Source organism: Larimichthys crocea, chromosome I (genome assembly GCF_000972845.2).
Source record: "Larimichthys crocea isolate SSNF chromosome I, L_crocea_2.0, whole genome shotgun sequence".
Lineage (NCBI taxonomy): Eukaryota > Metazoa > Chordata > Actinopteri > Sciaenidae > Larimichthys > Larimichthys crocea.
This window is the reverse complement of record NC_040011.1, coordinates 7,707,206-7,732,081: the sequence shown is the minus strand read 5'-3', so window position 1 is coordinate 7,732,081 and position 24,876 is coordinate 7,707,206. Positions and strand designations below refer to the sequence as shown.

Sequence of the window (24,876 nt, the reverse complement as noted above, 5' to 3'; positions counted from 1 at the left end):
TTAGATTAATTTACAGTTATTCAATCTGGAGAGCTTTTCCTAAGCCTCATTCTATCCTGCAAAATTTCTCATTTGACCTTGTGGTGTGAGTAAATAAAGACAGATGAGAATGTGCCACCTGCTGCCTAACAAAATATCCAGAAGCTGTTTCATTTACAACACTGTCCTCCACATCATCTTATCGATGCAGCTCCCCTCGGAGCTGCACGGTGATCATATCAGATCACTTGATGGTAAAATCTGTTTTCTGTGACAGAAAGTTGGGGTGTCAGGGTAGAACAATTACTGTACAAAGCTTCCACACGCCTTAAAGAATATACATGTTTCCATCGCTGTCTTAGTTAATGCAGTTCCAGTTCACGGTGTCTCCACTCAACATCTTGATGTATTAATGTATAAAGGTCTGTCAGCAGAGGGTGGCGGACAGCAGGAGGAGGATGTAGAGAGAAAACACAGGGAGATGTGGTGTGGTCAGAGTAATGGCAGCTGACGGTTGGGGGCGTTTCTTCTGGCGTGGTCCATTACACAGCGGTGTGTTACAGCAGGTGATGCACACTGAGTTGAGCTTGTCGGTGCAGAACTGCTGGTAGCCAGAAGAAGCAATAAGACAGGCTCCTGATGAAGCGCAGGACTTGCGGTAATGTATCCCTGAAATAAGAAGAGAAATGGATGCATTAGACTCCTGACAGGATTAGAGGGTGTGAGATGAGGGCATGAAAATAAGGATAAATAACTATTCTGTCATGAAGGGGAAACAACTTGAAGGGGAAACATCTGTGTATAATTCAGCTAATGCCCATTTTGCAGACAGGACACTTAGTTCTCCCCTGTGTCTATAAAAGATTTGCATAAAATTATCACTGTCAGTTCGGGTTGTCACCTTCAGTGTGGAAAAATAAGGGACACCTTGCCAGCGGCCTCAATGCCTGGGGGACACAAATCAAGTGGGAGGTCTGGAGGTCCTCCCCCATGAGATTTTGAGTGTCAGACACACATTTCATGCGTTCTGCTGAATTCTTATGCACCAATTTCAAAGTCCTCTACTACTCAGTATGAATGTAAAGTAAATAAAGAGTCAGTAGGAGTAAAGCATAGTTGCATCAGTTATATTTAGGATTAAAGCATGAGATCATTGATGAGCAAATTGTTGCCCACTGATAAACTTAGAAATAGCTAATACTAATAGCTAAAACAATACATTTTTTTGTGAAGATAAATTTGTTTAATCCCTGGCCAGTGCCACCACAGTGAGCTTCAGAAACCTGTGGGTGACGTCACGAATACAACATACGTGTTTTATCCAATATATGGTCATACTCACTTTAAGCAGGAGTAAACACATGGGAGACAGATACAAGAAATCACTCTTCAGTGAAGTGTCTCTTTTCTTAACCATCTCTGACCTCAATCAACTTTCTCTTTCCTGTTCTCAAAATATGCATATATGTAGTCACATTTAAAGTTGTCTAATGTTAGCAAAATGCAATATACTGTAAATAGCTCACTCACACCGTTATTTATCTCATGCAATTGAATCACAATGCACAAACACATGCAGCTCTTCTCGACTCTATTAATCCTGTCCTGATTCCTGACATTGTACAGATTCTGGATAAATAGCTGATGCATTTTTTGACATTTTATGAGACAAGTTTGGCCTCTGTTGTTCATACTGTGAACTGAGAATGGCTCTTGATGGTTTCTACTGCCTAGAGTCATTTGCATTCCCTTCAGACATTTTATTAATTCACTATTTAGCAGTCTGTTCTCACCTATCTTAAATTATCCTTGATTCAGAGTTACTCAGCATCTATCTATCTATTAATTATCAATCACTTAAAGGTTAATCTTTACACATTAATTTGTGACCTTTTTGTAAGATCATTTATTGTGCGCCCATCTGTGTGGCCATAAAGAAGTCTAAAACTTTGAGGCTTAGTTTTTATGAATAAAAAATGTATGATTGAAAGTTTTCCCTGCCGACACCGACCAAGTCTGTCCTATTTACAGTAAATCTGTGCCCAAATTAACATGAGAGTGCTGTGTGGTTTGATGAGCGAAAAAAACCCAAACACAAACACTATATTTAGAGTCATTTCAAGTGACTGCAGAAAAATTCCTCTGAAGAGCATCCATTTGAACAGCCATCTCCACCAGCTGTAATCCACATCACAATGCAGGTGATCCACATTGTGTTGAGGCAATAAATATATATATATATACAGTCAAAAAAATGTACACACCTTCTCATTCAATGTTTTTTCAAAACTATAAACGATGAAGTCACCTTGAAAGCTTTTTAACTAACAGATGTGTCTTTTTAAAAGTTAACTAATGGACGTTCTTTGAGTTTGAGTCTGAGACTATCAGTTGTGTGGTTCAAAAGAAGTGGTGGCATACAGTAAAAAGCCCCGTTCAACTACTTTAGTTATCCATATTATAACAAGAACTACTCAACTAAGAAAAGAGATCAACAGTCAAGCATTACTTTAAGACATGAAGGTCATTCAATCCAGAAAATATCAAGAACTTGAATGTGTCATCGTGCAGTCGCAAAAAAACAACTGGACAACTGGCTCTGTCCAATGAAAGGAAGAAGACCAAGAATTACCTCTGCTGCAGAGGATAAGTTACTGGCATCTTAAACAGAAAATTCACAGCACCTCGGATCAGCTCACATCAGAGTTTTACAGAGTTCAAGAAGCAGACACATCTCAACATCAACTTTTAGAGGAGACTGGGTGAATCAGGCCTTCATGGTCAAATTGCTGCAAATAAACCACTACTGAGGAAAACCAACAAAACAAACAGAACTACTTAGGCCAAAAAACACAAGGAACAGACATAAGGCCAGTGAAAATATATACTTTGGTCTGATGAGTCCAAATATGAGATTTCTTTTTTTTTCTCCGCCATGTCTTTGTCAAACACAGAGAAGGTGAACGGTTTCTACATGTGTGGTTCCAACCATGAAGCATGGAGGAGGAGGTGTTACGGTGTTGGGTTCAAAATTTAAGACACACTTAACAAGCATGGCTACCATGGCATTCTGCACTAAGCATCCGGTTTGTGCCTCATGGTACCATCATTAGCTTTTCAACAGGACAATGACCCCAAACACATCTCCAGGCTCTGTACGGACTATTTTATACTAAGAAGAACAGTGATAGAGTGCTGCGTCCAATGACTTGACCTCCACAATCACCCTATCTAAACCCAGCTGAATGGGTTTGGGATGATGTGGGTTTAACAGTGAAGGAAAACCGGCACCTCTGGGAACTCCTTCATGACTGTTGGAAAACCATCCCAGGTGACTACCTAATGAAGCTGACTGAGAGAATGTCAATGTGCAAAGCTGTCATCAAAGCAAAAAGTGGCTACTTTGAAGTATCTAAAATGTAAAACATGTTCTGGTTTATTTAACACGTTTTTGTTGACCACATAATTTGTGTTCCTTCATAGTTTCGATGTCTTCAATATTAATCTACAATGTAAAACGTAATAAAAGACAAAGAAAAACCATTGAATGAGAAGGTGTGCCCAAAATTTTGACTGGTACTGTGTATATATATAGAGAGAGATATGAAAACTGTTTGCTTGACATTTTACTTAAAAAGAAATTAAAATATGAGCACATGAACTCCCACTGATCCCTGTAATATGTGACTTCTCTCTCTACTCAAGTGCAACAGAAATACCCAAAGAACTGTGTTTATTTAAAATTGTGTGTCTTCCTAAGTCTTTCATACTGCAAATATCAGTAAGAAAGCCCAGAAGGTGTTGAGTAACCCAGTGGAAACAGTGCGAAATGTTGCAAACCTCTGCAGGGACTCAGTCTGTATTCTCACAAAGAAGATAAAACTGGACTCACGCTGTGTTTAGATATCTAATTTTAGCTGTCAGACTATCAAAGGATGGCCGACACTTCTGTCATTTTTTTACTCAAGCCTTAAAAAGGCTGTTGATATTACGAGGACAACTCAAAACCTGTGGGACAAATATGTGAAATGACTCAAAGTAAGAAAAATCCTGTGGTCTTAAACAGCTATATAATCTGTTAGTTTTTATCTGAAGCAGTAATTGGAAAATAGTGAGTGCCGATAACACGGGCAGTCAGTGGAAAATGAGGTGTAGTTAAAGTGTCGCTGACCTAGAATACAGATTTGATGGCTTTTCTCACCTCAAGCAATCACTTACCAATCACATGGGCTATTTATTAGTGTGCAATGCATGCACGTGCAAACTTAATTTAAACTTTAACTTCTATTTTATCACATTAGTTCGACTTACATGCTTCTGCTTCAGTAGTTTTCATAGTTTTTCAGTAATTGGACTTTCTCAAGTTTTTATATTGGTGTGTTTTGGGAAACATTTTCAATTCAGAGTCTCCTTAGCTCTTTGACTTACTGACACTTCGGACATATTTGGTGCCTCAACATCAACTGAACTACTTTCAGGTCTTATTCCACTGGCATTTCAGCCTCTATAAATTCATTAATTTCACTCTTCTGACAGCTCAAAGTTGTCAAAGGTAGAAACAGGGCTGCGCAGTTTGACTAGACTTACAGCATGAGCTGCTTCTTTATCAGTCACCATGTGAGGATTTAAAATCACATTTATCAGCATGAGTTTGTTGAATAGGGACAGCTCCACGGTGTTTATTTTGACTTGTCATAGCAGGAAAAGTGTTACTAATGACATTAACAACGACTCTGTTCTGTCAGCTGTAACAGTCTAAAGTGAATAACAGGCACTTTAGTAGCTCAATAAAATTTAACTATCACCATTTTCTACTGTGAAATTTAAAAAAAACATGTTTTGTGTTTTATTTTATTAAATGACATTGAGTGTCATTTAAAACACTACTTTATTCTGTATAAATTTCCTTAAAATGCCATATAATTAAAGATTTTGTTATAAATATGATGGTGTTTTACTGTATAGCTATAAGGCTTAATTACTCTGCAAGGCAAATAATTGTATTTTTTATTTTAAAACTATTCCCAGTGTATCAAGAACTAATTAAGTCCTGAGCTTCATATTGTGTTGTGAGGGACCCACTGTGCATATGCATATGTCATAAACTTGGGTAAAAAAAAACCATTATAAATAGTCACATGGTCCAGCGAAATGAGACAGTTCTCATATGTAATCTTCAAGGAAATAAAACATGTATGTGTTTATATGCTGTACACAGTAAGGTGAAGTGTGTACTGTGGACAATTTGAGGTGAAGAGAGACAGGTAGTAGTCTGTAGATCACAGACACAAAGATTTTATTGGCTGAGGAGGATTTTTAACAAAATAATCTAATTTATTGAAGTTTATGTTAACTTTCTTTCTGTCCCCTTAACTTGTGGAATTATTTGTCAAAGGGATCCTTAACATGGTTTATCTGATGTGGATTTAAGCATTTATTTAAGTTTATGTTAAAGAAAAGACAGTTAACGCAGGATTAAAGTGTTTGCAGAACAAGGTAAATTTAGCAGTATCCAAAGTACAAACCGGTTCAACATGAAACTTCTGAGTAAATCTCAACACAAGCTGTTTTTAAGAGTTTGGTAATTGGTTTGACCGGATGATGGTGCTAAAAAATGAAGTCTGCAAAAGCATCAGGATTTGTGCTGTGGTGCTCCTTATTAGTTACTAAAAAAGACGATGTATTTCAATAGAGAGTATAGGAGAAAATATATAATACAAATGGCAATTTGAGTCTGTTTAAGTCGGTCTGTTTTACTGATGCATTCTGGGTTGTTTATTCAGTATCTAGAATACAATCTAGATTTTTAGCTCACAGCTTTAGACAGTAGTCAGGTCTGTTCAGACATCAGACCAAAACACACAATGAGCCAGAGACACCACCAAGTTTCATCATGGAGACTCATGGACAAAACAAATGCAAGAAAGGCCGAATCAGACTTAAAGACAAATCCATCCTGTATGCCATGGTGAGCAGAAAATCCCAACCTACTGAGGCAGAAATCAGCCAGCTGGACAAAGAGGAAAAACTTCAGCCGATAAACCCTTTGAAGACAGTAAACCACCAAGAGGTGAGTAACCTGAGTACAGCCTGCAAATTGATGAAACAGACTTCCAGCCCTAGGTTTTTGGTGGCCCTAAAGAAGATACAGTTAGCAGTTTCAAATCGCACACACCAGTAATAACTGATATAACATCAAATCTCTTGCTGTATTTGAGGGTTAGTCCAGAAATAGAAGAGCGTTAATGAGTTCTCAGCTGAACAATTTCGTCTGAGACACTTTCACACAGGTCTATGACACAGTCAAGAACTAATTTATAATGTAGCATAAAAATAAGTCACTGCCAGAGCATGGAAATGCATTATTCAGACAATCAATAAGAAATCAAAAAATATAACGTGGTGTGAAAGCAGGTGAAAATTGTTCATTTGCGTGAGAGTTGGCAACATCGTCAACTTAACTCTGTAGTTACAAAGTGTGAGGAGTGAGGAACATGGAAAGTCAGACTGATCATGTGGCCCTTAACAACCGCATAGTGTTTATGTCAGCGGCAGACTTTCCTTCACGTCAAAAAGAAACATTAAAATAGAACTGTCAGCAGGGACAGAAGGAATACTGTATAAGAAAAAGAGACTTCTGGACACGCTCTGGTGCCACTACAGTCACAAGCTGTAGTGACACCAGAGCAAACAAAAGCTGCAGTGACTCCTGAACCACAGCTTTCAGTGACTCTTGGACCAGAGCCTGCAGCGATAGCCAAACTACTGCAGGCTGTAGCTATCAAATCCAGTAACACATGTAACGTGGCACATCCATGCCCCGTGGAATTTGGGGGTTAGGATCCTCTTAATTCTTAGGCCTGTTTTAATATGAATATAGAGGGGTGAAAAAGAATAGGCCTGTTATGTATATATCTCCATTTGAACTGGCCAAGTGGCCAGTTATGTGAAATTAATGTCTAACATCATGTGCATGACCAGCAAAGCAAACTGAAGTTTTGTGTTGTTTTCTGAGAGTTTGAGTATCATATAGTTTACAAAACCTAGGAAACAGTTTAAAGGGTTTCTTTAGTTGTCTACAGAAGCCAAAATGTATAAACTTTATTGCTCTTTTAGAGTCCAGCCACCAGTGTGTACCTAGTTTATTTTAAGGTACTTAAATATCTGATGATTTGTCAGTATTATCAAAAGTAACAGCGATGATGTTGATTTATCATGGTTGGAATTTTAGAAGTACTTAAATGTAGTGAAATAACATACTTGTCTTCCATCTAAGGAGGAGGATGAAAAGGTAGACGTTATCTTCACACTATAGTGGAAAGACATGAAGACATTGTTCTTTTGTTTACATCACATAGAGACATGGCGACAGTTCTCCGAAGAGTCGGCAGGGAGGACTGCTGTGGTACACTGACTTTGCACATAAATTTGAAGATCTTTTCTCATCTAAGTTGCCAAAGACACTACCTACTCCCACATTAGTGTTGTCTGCTATTACTGAATAGCAGGACAAGATAAACAGCAGGACTTAACTGACGCTCACTGATGAGACAGAGGCTGTTTTCTGGTAAACAGCTTGCCGAAGAGTCAGAGGATTGACTGGGTTGGGTGACACAAACTGTATGTTTGTTTGTTTATTTCCCTTGTAGCTCTACTGTTCCTTGATCTTATAAAAAGAAATAGCTATTTCCATCAGTTAATGCTATTAGTTTTTGTTTTACTTTGTGTAAGTTGTGTAAGTGTCTAATTAAAAGAGGAAGTTGTGTTTTTTAAGATAAAAACAACTTGTGATTGTATTTATAAAAAAAAAAGCCCATTTGAGTGGCTGTTCATGATTTTTCTACAGGGGTCTACAGGGTTAAGAGAGATTGACAGATCCTCAGAGGCAAAAAAGGAAAAATTCATTAATTAATATAAAATACATTGTATTTCATTCTGGGTGAAATAAATAATAAAAAGGTTTAAAAGTTGCAATATATTACGCTTAATTTAAACAATAATTTAAAGAGATTTATATATATATATATATATATATATATATATATACATACATGTCCCAAGGTTTAAAAATATATCTTTCACCTTCCTCCAAATGGTATAGACTAGAAATAACAACCACCCGAGAGAAATGTTACTTTCACACCACATCCACAAATAGACTCTAACTGTCCCAACACATTACTGTGTCCAGACAGTGCAGCACTTTAAATACAATGGTAAAACTGTGAGAAGGAGCTCAGGCAACTCGTCACCTCTGCTGCTATTGAACCGCTTAATAGCAATGAAGAGGGAAACAGAGCTCTGAAACAACAATACAACATATTTATTTTGGCTATCACAGGTTTGTCTGACATCCTAATTAATAGAAAGGTCGAAGTGATCCTGAGTGAAAACATTCTAATTAGATGAGGGTTTTAATTCTCTAATATTTGATTAATTACCTTGAGATCATGCATTGCCGGAAGATCTGTTCTAATTGAAATTCAGGACAAACACACACAAACATCATACACTCTGATGCATAGAGAATGTACACAGTTGTTTGCAACATTTATTAAGCAAACTCACCAAAAAGAAACAATCACTTTATAATGTCTGAAGCACTTGGGGGGGATTTAATTTCATTTGTGCGTTAGAATTCTGAGATTCAGCACTTCAGTCTAAATTATACTGTTGAATTAATTTATTGGGCGAAATTTCTTATCAACTTTCAAGTGCTGAGAGAACTTTAGTCTAATGAGAATCATCACGCTCGGCTGCACAGAATAGAGCAAGCGGTCCAAGTGTCCGGAGAACCATTGAATGCTCCTCAAAATTTGATTTTAACCAAATAAATCAAGCAATTATTTATACTTGTTGTACTTTTGTGGTTCTGACAAAAGCACAGAATAAGTGCTGACATGAGCATTTAGTTCCTAATAGTTGATTAGTCGTAACAGTTAGTTAATGCCACTTCAAGCATATATAAATAAGTAGAAAACACACACAGAGAGTTCATTTAGGAGGCCTTATTTACAGAATGGCAGAAATGTAATATAATATGGATAACCGTGTTTTTTATTGGTGTATAATCACCTGAAAATAAGAATTGTTTTTGTTACCTTAGAATGAACCTTTTACATGTACAGAGAGAGTCCACCATGTTAAACCACCATTCTTCTACAGTAGCCCAGAACAGACAAACTAAACACTGTCTCTAGATTCTGCCTTTCACATTTGTTGCACATTGTACAATCACTGTAGTTTGTTCTTCATTCTTGAAAGGAGAAGGTAAGGGTAAGGGGTTGTAATCAGCAACTACAAAGCTAGATGACACTAAACCCTACACACTGGTCCTTTAACGCTGTATTGGGTTTGTCAATCAATACATGCACAAGTTCTCAGAACTTAATAACTTTCATTTCTTGATCAGATTCAAGCTTTTATCATCAAAACTACTTGCTATCAATTTTATTGTGCCCCCTGACCATTTATCTGGATGACATCTTTATGTTGGCTCATATACCAACTTCCATCTGATTTCACTGTTTAGTCAAGTTTGATTTAGATGGATAATAAACCCCAAAGAGCAGACAGATACACGTCTAACATACTGCAGATGATACACCACTCTATACAAGAAACAGTTCAATTTTTTCCTTTGTGTTAGGAACAATGCTTTATTTGAAGGACCATTGGAGGATTTAGGGTGTAGGATTTAGTGGTATCTAGTGGTGTAGTTGCTGATTGTAACCTGGCTCTTTAGGGGTACTAAAATGTTGTTGGATGTCATGTGATGTACCACACAGTAAAATTGATGCTTCAACAACCAATTTAGAGATGAGATGCAGCAGTTTCAGGCAATGAAATTGAACTTCAGGCACATTCACTTTACTCAGACTAACATCTGTAGTAAAGAGAAGACCTTTCAACAAAAAACTATGTAATTTTCTGCTCAGCTAGTAAGATGTTATTTATCAGCTTTCATCAACATCCCCTGCCAAACGTGCTGCACAGTAACACATCAAGCAAGAGGGAAATCATTACACTTATTTGTCTGCTCCACTTGGTGAGATTTCTCCGTGGATACTTGGACGATTTTACATTTTCAGTGTGAAGACAAACCATGGGAGAAACTAAGGCATGCTGCTGTGACAGGCAGCAACTGTGACAGCATCTGTATGACATTAAACATTTATTTTAAGGCAGGTTTTTGGGAGCAGGCAGACGTTTCTGTTTAGTATCATGAAGATATGATGAAGCATTCCTCTTGCCGCTCATGGAGATATTCGCCAACCAAAACTAACGTTGCATTTTAATCTGCTTATTTACGGTAAAATTATCGCATACCACTTGCTGTTACAGAATGAACTGCCAAGTTTACACTTTTGTTGATGACAGAGATATATCTTTATGCAACCTCATCTAGCTGTTGATATACTTTTTAATCTAAACTACAATATTACAGATATAAACATTTCTAACCGCTTAAATATCTTGTAATCAATGTTTTTCATATGAATAATCAGTCGTGTGTCTCTGTAGCCTAGTGTAGGGTCACCTTCAATGTGGAAAAATAAGGGACACCTTGCCAGCGTCCCCATGCTCGGGAGAGACTAATCAAACAGGGTATTTTGAGGTCCTACTCCATGAGATATCTTTTATGGATCAAATTTCAAAGTCCTTAGCTACACTCAACATGAATGTAAATTAAATAAAGAGTCAGTTTCAAGAGTCAAGCACAGTTGCAACAGTTATAAGTTATACCATAAATTGGTATATTTGCAAGAAGCAAGAATCCATAAATAAACTTGGAAAGAGTAAATAACCTGGTAGACTACAGAGAAATAATACAATACAATAAACAATACATTTGTGAAAATAAATTACTTTTTTTTTTTACTGTGAAACTGATCGAAACAGCTCTCCTGGTTTTCCATTCATTTAAGTGGGATTACTACATTTTGGGCACGGCAGTGAGGGCCGCAGGAAGTGCCTCCGGATATCACACTGTGGCCGCCAATCAAACTGGTCAAAGCCCTCCACAGTCAGCCTGAAGCTAAAGCTGTCCAGGTGGATTCATAGACTAAACTATGATACTCTACCTGTTGTGCTCTGGCTTTGTATATTTCATGTATAGCTGTGTCTGACTCTCAGAATGTACTGCAAAATAGTGACAAAAAAAAGTTTCCTTTTGTTTGTGTCCAATGGTTTGAGAGACAGTGATTGAGAGTGAGGGAGTGCCGGTATCAAGAAAGCCGAAATTACACATCTTGGCTACCTGACAAATGTAAGTCCAATATTTACTCTCCTTTTCACTCTGTTATGGTCTCCACTATCACTCTGTAGCTTCTAAACTAACTAGTTGCTTACTGTGTTTGTCAAAAACAAAACAATGAGCTGAAAGACACTAAATAGTACTCAGGGGAGCTGCAGAGTTAGATTATAATTATCTGTGACCTGCCACATAATCACTTAACCTAATGTTAACATAGAAATATTGATTATGGCAGCTTTATTATTCTGACAACACCAAAGAATACTGAAGAGGTCAAAACTTGCAGTATACTATTGTCAGTCAGCAGATGACCCAGATGAAGGCCACGAGCTGAAACCTGTTGGTCAAACAGTTGATCTACAATCAACTCTACAAAGTGTAATGTGGCAGAAAACCTTACTCGACAAAACACTACACCTTCATTACACAAATTATTTATCCATAATAAGCTGACTCTAACTCTAATTCTGTTTATGTGTGTTATTACATCAATTTAGTCACTGTACCTTGAAAATTGCCTCTGAGAAATTGAAGGTAGATTTCATCTTTCTCCCCCTACTTAAAAAAAAGGGTAGAGGACAGTGAAATAAAAGGTAGCCTGTTAGAGGGTGGCAATCATCTCTCCTTTAAAGACAGTGGGAGAAAGACGATCTTCAGCTAGGCACAATCCTTCAATCATTTCTCCAGACATAATCAGAGGGGAATGATGATGATAGTAACAGACGATGTGCTGGGATAGGAAGCCAGACTTGTCTCCTGCTACCCAGCAGATAAATACCCATCAGTGAAGGTTGTGCATGTGTGCTCCTGGTGGTTTTGAGAGAGAGGATTTTCACTCTTTGGGTGCACCTCAACATTTTTCCAGCCAGCCTTTTTCTCAGCTGGAGAGCTGAGGTTGTACAAGATGAATTGTATAACGCCCTCCAGGTTGCATACAGACTGATCTTTTATCCAGGGATCAGAAAATAGCAAAACTGGAGGACATATGTTAGAGCCTCTATGTCCTTTACCTCTACATTATAGAACTGTATTCAAAGTCACAGGCTTATAGAGAGAATCACAGGGTATACTTAGGAACAATCAAATAGCCTCACTGAGTTTTATTCTTATCACTTAAGGAGATTGCACAGAGGTGGCAGTGCAATTGTGAATGTATCTATTGCATTTCAAATAGCGATAAGGTGCGGTCAGTTGAATTTCTAATCCCTCCTTTTCATGCAGAGCAGCAATAATGCTAACACTGGGAGATAAAGGCCGGGATGCACATGAGCATTCATGCAGAACTTTTCTTATTAAAGAACTGTCGACTCTATAGTAACGTGTGCCTGCCCTTTGGATTGGGAATCACATTTACAAAGACAGGAGCTTATTGCTTTTGCTCATCAGCAGTAGAGGGAGTGTATAAAAAAATGGCCCCTAATTTTCACTGAGTGTGAAAATGAAGTAGACCCCGGGGTGTTAAGAGTGACCTTTAGTGTTTGAGTTTGAACCACCTGCAGTACAAAGGCACGTAAACACGGCAGAGACACGTAATTTATCGCTAAAGAAACAGCACTGCACTGCAAACCTGCATAAACCGAGCAACCCGTACTGAAAAGTCTGTTAACAAAGTTTCAGATGTTTTTCAGTATTTGAGTAGTACAGTAGGTCTGCATGTTTTTATAAATGCTAAATGGAGGATTCTTTTCAAAGCACCCACAACTCTGTACTCAATAAGTTGTTTTTTCTTTCTTCACACTGCTGAACAGTTGCAAATAAACATGAATCAGAACAATGTTACAAGTAGATCATCAACTTCCCACAGCCAGATTGGACAGGTATTCATAGCTTCATTTTGTTTAAGAGACATATGAAAGTGAATCACCCTTTTGTGACTGAGGGTCAAATACTGTGCATATTGTAGAATCATACTAGATTTTTGAGGCCAATACTGATATCCATATTTGTCACTTTAAAGTGACATTGTTAATGTTTGTACCACAGGGTTTCAGGCCTGGGGTGTGGAGGAGTGATGATGGGTAGCGGAGCTAATGTCCTGCCAGAACTGCACAAGTGGGCAATGTAACCAGGCTCAGCAGCCTTGTTAGAAAAAATGACAAAGGTAAAGATAGTCAAAGCTGTTGACGAGGAAGCTAAGAAGACAAAAAGAGAAAGTGGCCGAGCAAGAAGCCACTGGACAAAAGGAAATCTGAATTTTTGTTGTTTTAGTTTGTTTTTTGTTGTTGTTGTTGTTGTTGTTGTTGTTGTTGTTGTTGTTTTATTATATATATAAAAATATACTAATATATTTATTAGTAGTAGTAGCATGTATTACGGGAATTTGATATTGTGCATTTCAGTTGAATCTCGTTTAATTTGCTGCTGCAACAAACTAATTTCACTATGGGGACTTTAAACTGTATTCATTAACTTTTTGGCCACTTGGGGGCAGCACTGCTGCTGTATACTAGAAAACCTTGACTTTGAAAAGATTTTTCAAAGACTGGAGTCTGACACCCTTTTACATCTAAAGACATTGCTTCAAAAGTCACAGAGTCTTTATGATTTTGCGAAGACTGAGGATCTTGCAGGGTCACCATTTACAAGACTATAACTAGATTCATTTTGAGATTATTTCCCTTCATGGACATGGTGAAAATTTACAAGAAACTGTTGAGAGGATAGAGCAGAAACAAAAGCAGCTTTTCCCACAGCTGTTCTTGTGTATGCATTTCAGGGGCTGCAGTAACTTCTGTCCAATTTTTTCCCTACTCAATCATGGTACGAATGCGAGGACACGTCAAAGTGACGTGCTCGCTCACTCCACAACTCAACATATCTTCTTCCTTTTCTACAGTCCAAGAGAACTGAGACTCCCCAGTGTGAAGCAAGCAACTGGCTACAGGCAATACAGTGCTAGCATGGCCATCTTTACTACTGGGTAGCCAGTCACCTGCTTCCTGATGGTGCTAGAGAGAGTGCACCTATTGATTGCTGACACTGTTCACGTGATTGAACGTCATTATTTGCACGAGGCATAACTAAAAACCTCTTTATCAGAAAGTTATGACAAGAAAAAGTCTGACTTAAGACAGCTCTTCCGCAACTCAAGCAAAGCTTTAAGGATTTCATACCGAGATTGGAAATTTGTAAAGTCAGCATAGGCTGAAAACATTGAGATATTATGACCTTATAAACCTCTGCAGCGCCCGGGAGGTGAAATGGTACCTCTCCAGCTACCATTTTATACTATGGTCTGTGCCCAAGACGAGTCCTAAAGGAGTGAGCTACTGCATTTGAAGTTTCTGGAAAACCCTGGACATACACAAAGTCCACATCCCTGCCACTGTATGCAGCAAGCAATGCAGAAAACATTACATTTCCTCTTCAAATGAAAATGAATAGTTTATATCCATGACTGCTCTTTCAAATACAAGTCTTTTATCCTGTAATAAAGCACTAAAGGCTGGTCATTCATGACCTCAGATCAGCTTCTGGCTGAATACACTGGAGAGCTCTTTGTGTTGTTTTTGCCAGCAATATAAATAGTTTCTTTGTTGTCTTTTTTGTTGAGAAATGTGTTTCCATTGATATAGAACATACAGTATAACAGTCTGAGCAATACAACACTCACTGTGATGCCCTGACTACAAACAAACTAATCCTGCTCATGAACAGCTTGGAGAGCACAACACTGCCGTTTTCAACTCCTATCACTTCAGTTTTTAAGCTATATTGATTTTATGCCTAGTCTTCAGATTTTAAATCAAAAATCCCACATTCATATACAGGGAAAATCTAAAGTGTTGTTCTTGAATGAAGGCCAATGTTTTTGTTCTGCTATGATAGGAAGAAAAGAAGAGACGAAAACACATTTATGGCTGCGGAGAGGAGACATAACATACCATCATCCTTCACCAGAACCTCCTTCTGGCATGTGTCCTGCACGTTCACGGTGCAGTTAACGATGAACTCTGGCGTGGAGCAGTCGTGTGTCATCTCCTCACACTGGTAGCACTGAATCTGCAGAGCCAGCCCTGCAACACACACACACACACACACACACACACTCAATAATTAAATCCTATTTTATTATTTGATTTTTAGCAGGTTACATGGCCTCCATCATCAGCCATGACATTTCTCTGGTATCATGAATAAATAAGTTTCATCTCAAAGCGAAACTGAGTTTCATTTTGGTCAAAATAATTCTGGTTTCTTTCACTCTGACCATTTCGAATTGATGTGACAGACGCGGTCAATTATTTATCTGCATTTGAGTTTCTGTCTGTTCATTTATTTTAGCAGCACATGTTGCAACATTTCATCACTCTTGCTTTGATAGCTGATATTTCACAATTTCTTCTGTAAAAACTATCTTGTTTAGAGTGAACTGTTCTTCAAAATACTAATTTATTCACAAAGTTTTCCATTAAAATGCTCATGAATAGGATCGACTATTTTTTATCTAGTATGTCAATATGTTTATATGTTGTCTTTTAAAGCTTTTCAGCAGAGTTTCAGGAGTAGCACAATGCCTCAATATTCCTATAAATATCCTCCTAACCCTCTGCTCCTTTTCGCTCTCGTATTCTGCACCCCTCCTGCTCTCCATAGTGTCCTGAGGGGGTCCATCATGCCCCACCAATGCTTCACCAAAACACATCATCAGACTGAAGAAGTACAAGAGTTCACACTTCACTCACAATAATCTTGTTTTTTTAAATAAATCATTTAAACATATCTTGTTGATGGTGTGATCCTTCCTAGTGAAATCTTGTTAAATGATTGATCTTCTACATACTAAAAGTTTATTACAAACTCAGAATAGTACAATTACAGAATGCAAATGACATGTGTCATCTTAGACCTGCAGGTACAAGAGGCCCCACTAACTAACCTCAGTCTCCTTTTATTTATTTATTTCTCTCTCTCTCTCTCTCTCTCTCTCTCTCTCTCTCTCTCTGTCTCTCTCTCTCTCTCTCTCCCCTCTTTGCGTGACTTGGCGCACTGTGGACACATTTTATCACATCTTTCACAATCAGAACATTAATATTTAATATTTTTAATATTTTAACATAATTTAGCTGGAAGATGACTAGATAAAGTCAAAAGGCAAAGTTCTGGAAAGTTCTTAGCACAAACATGTTACATGTTACAAACACTTGACCAATTCTAAAATATAAAATAACCCTTTAATCCACTGACTATTTTGCCACTATAATTGCATTCGGGTTCAATTCAATTAAATTTTATTCATATAGCACCATGACACTATCCATATAGTCTACACCGTATTCTTTGTAATATTATTTACAGTGACTGAACAATTCCCACCATTAGCAAACACTTTGGTGACAGTGGCAAAGAAAAACTTCCTTTTAAGAGGCAGAAGGAACCCGGCTCATTGGTGGGCAGCCATCTGCCGGTCCGGTTGGGTTCAACAGGATAGATGGATAGTTTCAGTTTAAACGCTGAGTAGTGGAAGTCATGGTCAACATAATTTTATATTTCCATTGTATTTCACTCGACACCTATGTTCTCCATCACATTTCAGAGTCAAATATTGCGTGTCTTCACTCCTCCTCACTGTAATTAAGTAGTTTAACATGATTGAACTGGTGCCATTCCTCGTCCTTCATCACTACCCAAAGCCAACAACAGACAGAAAAAAAGCTCCTCTTCTCTGTGCCAATGCGGAACATTAAATGAGGTATTTCAATTTGAAGAGGAGTCAAACTGGACTCTACATGGTCGATCAGCGGGTCTTCATGTAAACTTACCTGCATCGGTCCAGACGCACGGGAGCGCAGTGCCACAGCGAGCTTTAAAAGACTACAATCAATAATAAAATGTGTGACCCCGACACTTTAATGTAAATTCATCCAAATTAAGAGGTTTCCATAATAATAATGATGAGCCAATATCAGAAACATGCTCAACTTTAAAGATGCATCAGCGTTTGTTCGCTCCAAGCTGTGCGCGCTGCGTCTCCCAGTTCACCGGAAAAAAATAAATAAATCACTGCGCATCTTCTCCTCCAAAAAACAAACAAATAAAGGTTTGTAAGTTTTGTCTCGTTTAATCCCGTGAAGTGTTCAGAGAGAGAGAAGAGCTGTGTGTGTCCGTACCTGAGCTGAAGAAGAACAGGAGCAAAGTTGAGACACTGAACAGCCGCATGGTGCGTTTACAGACACTCTGAGAATCAACATGAGACACGGATGAGCTCCGGGTCTGAGGCGCAGAGCGAGAGAAACTGGCAACCGGGCATGGCGAGCTTGACACCTCCTGCTAAGCTTCACTTCTCTTATTATCCGCCCGCTGACGCACGCACACATGTGTGCGCGCACACGCACGTGAACGACTCTATTGTGTATCACGTGATCAGAAAATCTGATGTTGAGAATCCTTAACCTTGATTGTTATTATATTATATTTGATGTTAAATCTCGGTTCATTTGCTGCACTTTTTTAATCAATAAAGAGTCAAAGGGCTTTTTAAAATGTATATAATACATAAAATAAAATTACCAAGTGATTTATAGTAAAAACAAATAATAAAATTATTTACAATCCAAAATATAAAACAAGATTAAATCATTGTTTGAGATTTAACATGTCTTAGAGGTATTAATTCTTGCCCTTCCAACCACCTTAAATCTTTATTATATAGCCAAATAATAGCCAGAATCTTTATTTGCTTTAGCTCATAATTTCACAGAAATTAGACTATAAACAGATTTAGTGCTTTGACCTCCAAAGACTCCAATCAGAGTTTTAGTAATCTAAAAATGACTATTAGTTTTTATCTTCACTCCCCCCTTTGACACAATATATGAGGTCTATTAAAGATTACAGCATCTACCCACTTTACTTGTTATTAAAGTATTATTTTACATTTAATGTGAGAATCAAAAGGTAAGAGCAAACAAACTTAGAGATCCAAAGATCAAAGCTCATGTAATCATAAAGGATGTGAAGCAGCAGCGGAGGAAGAATTAATTTACTTTAGTAAAAGGACACTGTTTATATATGATGGATAATTTAACTATGACACCGTGAAAATACTCTGTTAAGTAAAAGTCAGACTTAAAGTCTGTCTCAGATTTACTCTTGTTCTTTGACTTCTTTCTCATTTTCTCTCTTAGCTTCCTCCATTGATATCTTCGTCTCTAACATTATGTCCACAGAGGCTGCTGAGCCCAATTACATTGTCTGTTTGCCCAGCCCTGGTTCTGCCACGACACCGGCTCTGCTCTCCATCAACATTCCCCTGCAACACAAGCCAGAAAACCTCCTCTTCCTTTTCCATCGTACAAACACCAACACTCTGTTAACATTAGCTATCAGCAGCTATAGTTTACAGCACCAGAAAACATTTTCTCTGTAAAATATGATACAATTTCACCAAAATCAGTGAAATTGTTGGTGATATGTCACTTAGTGCCGTAAATCATAGTGTATTTGTTGGGGAATATCCTCTGCTGTGGATTAAAACACATTCTGTGAGCCAGTGTGTATTTACAGCAGCAGGACAGTTATTTGGGATTAAATAAAAATAAATTACAGTGCATGGGAGTTAATGAAGTAAAATGTCACTCAGTGCAACACTGATGTGTTTTTAATTTGTTTTGGAGTTCTATGGCACAAAGGAATAGGATGTATATCAGGCTTTGAACACACACACACACACACACACACACACACAATACTTCATGTGATACAGAATATCAATGTCATCGTTCAATCCAGTATCCCTAAGATTTACACGCATATTAGATGATTTTGCCTTTATGGTTTAGATTCAGGTTTGGGTAGTGTATGGGTCAAAATCATTTTCAACCCAGGTCGTCAAATATCTGATGCTGCTTTTTCTGTGTCTCACACACATGAGATGTCTTTTTAACACGTGCTTGACGATATAAGGGCAAAACTTTACCTGGTGCAAGTCACATTGCGGTCACTGCTGCAACAACTTATGTGATGCAAGTCTTGAAATAAGTCAGTGTTGACTTCTGGACTCCTTGGTGAAAGCCCTGTGTTTGTTTGACCCATCCATCCATCCATCCATCCATCCTGTTGCCTCCATCACATCCTGTAGAAGACATACGGATGAGGTGGCCACTATGTCACCAGACAAGGATAACTTGAACCACTGACAATTGTATTGCAATTCACGTTCACCTTTTCATTAACAGTATTAATAGTCTAAACAAATTTTAACCAAATGTTTTTGTTGCCTAACCTTAATACAGTTTGTTTGCCATAATCATCTTCATGCCATGAAAGTGACAATTTGGCATTGAATTGTTGCTGAATTGCACAACATCAACATACTTTTCTCACCACAGGGTTGGTTAAAGGTCCAGCATGTTAGATTTATGATAACCTGAATGACAGACACAACAACACAAACTGAGTCAGAATCAGTTAAAGAATGTGCAGACGAATAGGCGATCCAGAGGATCGTCCAATGGGTGTCTTTCTGAGGCACAGAGAAAATCAGAGTTAACCCAAAGATAAAAAAATTACAAAAAGCAAAGTTCAAAGAAACAGCAATGGCCATGCTATGGAGATTGAACGATCTGGTGGCCTCTGGGAGGAAGAGCTGTTCTTTTATATTGCCGTGGTTAATTAGTTGATCAGAAACAGGTGATGAAGCAGTCAGGCAGGTGAGGCCATGCCCAGAAACACACACACACACACACACACACACACACACACACACACAAACATAAGACAGGCAGAAACACATGACAATTTAGTGGGCTCTATTTACAGAATATGCCAGAAATGGAATATAATATTTTCATTAGTGTATAATCATCTGAAATACAAAGTTTCTTCAGTAGTCCACAAGGTTTCTCGTGAGCACAAGATACTTTTCTGGTGCGCACGAGAAAGTATCTTGTGCTCACTAGAAACGTTTCACTTTTTTTTTTTTCCCCCATGTCCCTTTAGGGGCTCCGTACCCATCACTGTTATGCTGATGATATTCATTTGTATGTGCCTAATACGCCTGGGAAACTGACTGTTGGGTCCTCATCTCTGACTCCATAGCTCCAATGGTTGCTCAGTGCATTGGATCTCTTTTTCCAGCAGTAAAGTCTTCCCTTACAAATCTTGGTATTATTTTCCATCAGGCCATCCACTTTGAACAACATATAAAATCACTCAGTCTTTTCGTTTTTCTTCCATCTGAGAAACATTGGCACACGTAGGGCTGTTGTATCACAACCTGAGCTACAAATGATAATTCACACTTTTATATCCTCCTGCCTAGATTATTGTAACTCCCTGGTCACATGCAGTAAGGCATCTCACGCTGCTGCAAGACTGTTTACTAGGTTGAGAAAAACAACTGATAACACTCAAATAGTATCTGCTTTACACTGGCTTCCCATCAAGTTTAGGATTCATTTTAAGGGCTTTACACTGGCTTCCCATCAAGTTTAGGATTCATTTTAAGGTGTCTTGTTTTAATATATGCTCCTTCCTTATATCACAAATAGGTTACTTAGCTCCTGACCAGAGCTTACTGGTTGTCGCAACTGAAACCTAAAGGTGCCTTTGCCTCCAACGATGTAAAACGCTCTGTCTGACATCTTTCTGATGACTGTTGAAGCTTTTAAAAATCAACTCAAGACCCATTTATTCAAACTGGCCTTCTCTCACCAACTGTATAGTGCCTTTATGTTCTGTTTGCTCATTGTTTTTTATTTATTTTACGTTAATAAACTTTTTATCAGATGATTGTTCTGATTAGACAAAAGTCTTTTAAACTGCTTTTTTTTATGTTTCATAAGTTTTATTATCCTGAGGTCTTAATGGAAACACAGGATGGAAGTTTCACCGTGGGACCTCTAACAGCTACTTTTCCCGACATCAAATCACAAAACAAGACTTAAAACAACATGTGTCTGAGGAAAATATTGCAGGCTGTGAAACGCATCATAAGTTGAAGGTAAACAGAGAGATGGTGCAGCATCTGGTGGCATGGCACAAATATCTAGACTTGATGATAAGGCTTTGTGAAGTGAGGCACCTCTCAGAGGCCTTTCAAAAACAAAAACACGTCAGCAACACTTAAGGGGGGGTAAAACCCGTTTGGATACACAAATTCAAAAGATGGATAGGTCCTCTCAGTGCTCTATAGTGTGAGCTAATATTTCATATATGGCTCAAACTTGGCTGTACAACCCTGCCTCATAAATGTGGTCCTTAGTGCTGATCCTGACACCTGCTTTTCAAACTAATTCATGCTGCACATGCCTCACACGTACTGGCACTCTGCTGCATAAAGAGTAAAAGGGTTTTTAGTGCAGAACGAACCCAGATGAGGACAAACTGCTGATCTGCAGCAAAAGAGAGTCACGTTATGCTTTGTCATTGTTTACTGGTCTCAAGAGAAGCAGATCTGAGTCTGTTTCCATCCTCTGCCTAAACTCTGTTTCAATCAGAGTTGTCAAGATCAACCTGTTTTAATTAGCGCATGAAGCACTGTGTCAGCGCTGCATCAAAGGGCTGCGCAGAGAATTTGTTTGTGATTTACTGTGCTAATCAGCTTAATTGGAAGTTGGATAATTACACATTAAGACACACTTAAATGTTATGAATCCCTACTTTGGTCGAACTTTAAATTAGCCAATGGTCATTTACATTACATTTCAGGCAGCGAGGAGATTTATAACAAGCATTTTGCTCAGAAATTTGATGTCCAGGAAGGTAATTAAAGTGGAAACCTTGCTGTTATGGAAGTAAAAGACATAATGAGTGGCTATTGAAGCTGTCACATGATTAAAAGATGGTTCAGTCCCAACTGAAATTCATAATGTTAGAGCTTTATTTTTTTATGCATTAGAATGAAATAAAACCAGACATCAGCACTGAGAGCATCGCTGCATTTAGGAGAGTATAAAATGTGCACCAGCTGTAGTTTCTCTCTATGGCAGTTTCTGAGTAAAAGTGTCGTAACATGACTGATTGCACACTGGGAGGTATTATGCACAGAGCTAAAACAGCAACACTAATCAAGGATGACTGACCATCAGATTAAGAAAAACAAAGCCTCCTGCATACAAAATGCGGCATGCATCTTAAAAATAAAGCTTTTTTGAATAAAACGTCAAAAATTAATTTAATTTTTGAGTGAAATATGAGACTTTTTTGTCTTTGGAAAGGGATCATAATGCATGCGTTGTTATTAAATTAGTGCCTATAAATCAAAAGGGAGTCATTATGTCAAAGACAGTAAGACTCCAGGACTTAAAGCATTTACTCTGACAGCTCAAATTGCACAAGGTTACAATAACCTTAATACTTCTTGAGAGGCTGTTTGCTTACCTGATTTGCAGTGTAGGACAATATTTAAGTTCAAGTTTCTCTTCTGTCATCAAGGGCAAGGCCTTAATTTCCACTGGAGAGGACGCAACATGTTTCCCTTTTTTTTTTATTGTTCAGGATTATTTTTTGTCTTTAAAACATCTTTGAAAAACACCCTAGTTTAAATGAGAGAAGATGTGAGTTGATAAAAATGCTGGTAAGACGCCTTCAGAGTTACTACCCTTCATTCAGAGCAAGAATGACTATGAAACAAGCAAGAGTTGGTGCACTTACTCCTGAATTTTGACTCACAGGCTACACACTTTGCCCTGCCTTACTGGGGGAGGTTATTGAGGCTGTGTGGAGACTCAAGGGGAGATCTGAAGGGTTAAAAACGTCAAATACTGCAAAGCACAGTGCTCTTTTTGTAGTAAAGATATAGACATGTGCCAGTCAAAAGTTTGGACACACCTTCTCATTCAATGTTTTGTCTTGTCTGTATTTTTTTAAATTGTTTTATATTTTAGATTCTTAGATTCTTCTTCTTTAACAAAAATTAAAAATAAAAAAAATAGCCACCTTTTCCTTTGATGACAGCTTTGTATACTCTTAGCATTCTTTCATGTTTCATGAGAAAGTCACCTGGAGAGCTTTTCAATTAACAGGTGTGACTTATTAAGAGTTGATTAGTTGAGAAACTCGTTAGTGTTTAGACCATCAGTTTTTTTGTTCCAAAGTAATGTTGGCATACAATAAATAGCCCTATCTGACTACTGGCTATTCCACATTATGGCACGATTATTTAAAGATTGCAACACTGTGATGAAACTGGCTCTGTTCCAGGAAAGGAAGACCAAGAGTTACCTTCGCTGAGTCCTGGATGAGTCCATATCTCAGATTTTTTTTTTCTACCATGTCTTCGTGAGATGCACAGAAGGTTAATGAATGGTTTCTACATGTGCGGTTCCCACAGTTACCTCTGCTGCAGAGAAGAAGTTCACTTACTAGCCTCAGAAATCACTAATTCACTACCAAGGACCACAACATCAACAAGATACGTTCAAATGATTTATTAACAAAACAAAGTTTGTGAGTGAAACATGAACACTTGTACTTCTTTGGTCTGTTGCTGTGTTGTGAGGGAACTTCAGTGCTGTCCGGACGGTACGGTGGAGCCACCTGAGAACCTTATGGAAAGTAGGAAGGAGGGGGAGAAATAGGTGAAAGAAATGAGGTGGACGGGAAGGGTGTGAATACGAGAACGAAAGAGGATGAGAGGGTTAGGAGGATATTTATAGTAAAGTCAGAAGCAGCAGGGTCCTCCTCCTGAAACTGTGCTAAAAAGCTTCAGTTCATGACACCTCAGATTAGAGCCCACATAAATGCTTCACATTTCAAAATGCAGACAGAAAATTGACTGTTTGAAGGATTGCTTGGAGGAGAACTGGTGCAAATAAACCATGAGTGAGGGAGACCAAAAAGAAAAGAGTTGCATGGGAAAAGAAACACGAGGAATGGACATTATCTCATACAGATTAGCTACTGGAAATCCATATTTCTGATTTCTGATTTCAACTGCTTTGTCTTTGTGAGACGCTGAGAGGGTGAACAGATGGTTTCTGCATGTGTGGTTCCCACCGTGAAGCATGGAAGAGGAGGTGTTATGGTGTTGGTGTTCTTTGCTGGTGACACTGTTGGTGATTTATTCAAAATTCATGACACAGCATGGCTACCACAGCGTTCTGCAGCGACATGCTGGTTTGTGCTTTGTGGGAGAATAACTTTGTTTTTGAACAGGACGATGACAATGATCATCACAATCATTTATCTGTCTTATAAATCTGTTATTTTATGTTAGAAAGTTACACAGTGTTGCTTTAAGGGTGAGGCTTGTACACAGATCTGTGTAGTATTAATAACTTTACATAACTATACATGTACAGTATATAAAATCTTTTTTTTTAAATCAACTACACTTTAAAACTTCTGTTAGCCGTGTTGTAATCAACCAGACCTCAGTGAAAAAGAAGTGGAGTGCACTGATTTATTTGTAGCCTTCTCCTCTGAAGTTTGCTGTCCTTGTTCTAAGAAACACTTCATTCAGCTCCACATTACTGAAATACTTGTGAAGAACCCCTTCACCTTATCAATCAGGCCTGTCTGCACACTTAGAATAATGTGTGGTTTAATAGTTAGCCTGTTCAGCAAATAAGAACTTGGAAACTTTTAATTGTCAGAAGATATGAAGAAATGATCAACACCACTTTGGAAATAAGAGAGGAGAAAGAAGCATGCTCACTGGAGAGGTAAATTAAGATGGTAATCAAACAAGTAACTAC

General features: G+C 38.1%; 1 protein-coding gene across 1 annotated transcript; it reads right to left on the bottom strand.

Annotated features, from left to right (window-relative positions):
- Window positions 1-117: 117 nt before the first annotated feature.
- Window positions 118-17,530, bottom strand: LOC104920802 (ly6/PLAUR domain-containing protein 1). The gene is made up of 3 exons (XM_010733172.3): window positions 17,347-17,530; window positions 15,121-15,252; window positions 118-648 (listed from the first exon to the last, which is right to left on the bottom strand). Exons 1-3 carry the CDS (start codon window positions 17,393-17,395, stop codon window positions 407-409), a joined length of 423 nt encoding a protein of 140 aa, XP_010731474.1. The 5' UTR covers window positions 17,396-17,530; the 3' UTR covers window positions 118-406.
- Window positions 17,531-24,876: the final 7,346 nt, after the last annotated feature.

Coding starts and splice junctions, on each gene's coding strand:
- LOC104920802 (XM_010733172.3), bottom strand. CDS start 17,395: ATGCGGCTGTTCAGTGTCTCAACTTTGCTCCTGTTCTTCTTCAGCTCA. Junction 15,253..17,346: donor CCTGTTCTTCTTCAGCTCAG/GTACGGACACAC, acceptor TGTGTGTTGCAG/GGCTGGCTCTGCAGATTCAG. Junction 649..15,120: donor GGTTCTGGTGAAGGATGATG/GTATGTTATGTC, acceptor TTCTTATTTCAG/GGATACATTACCGCAAGTCC.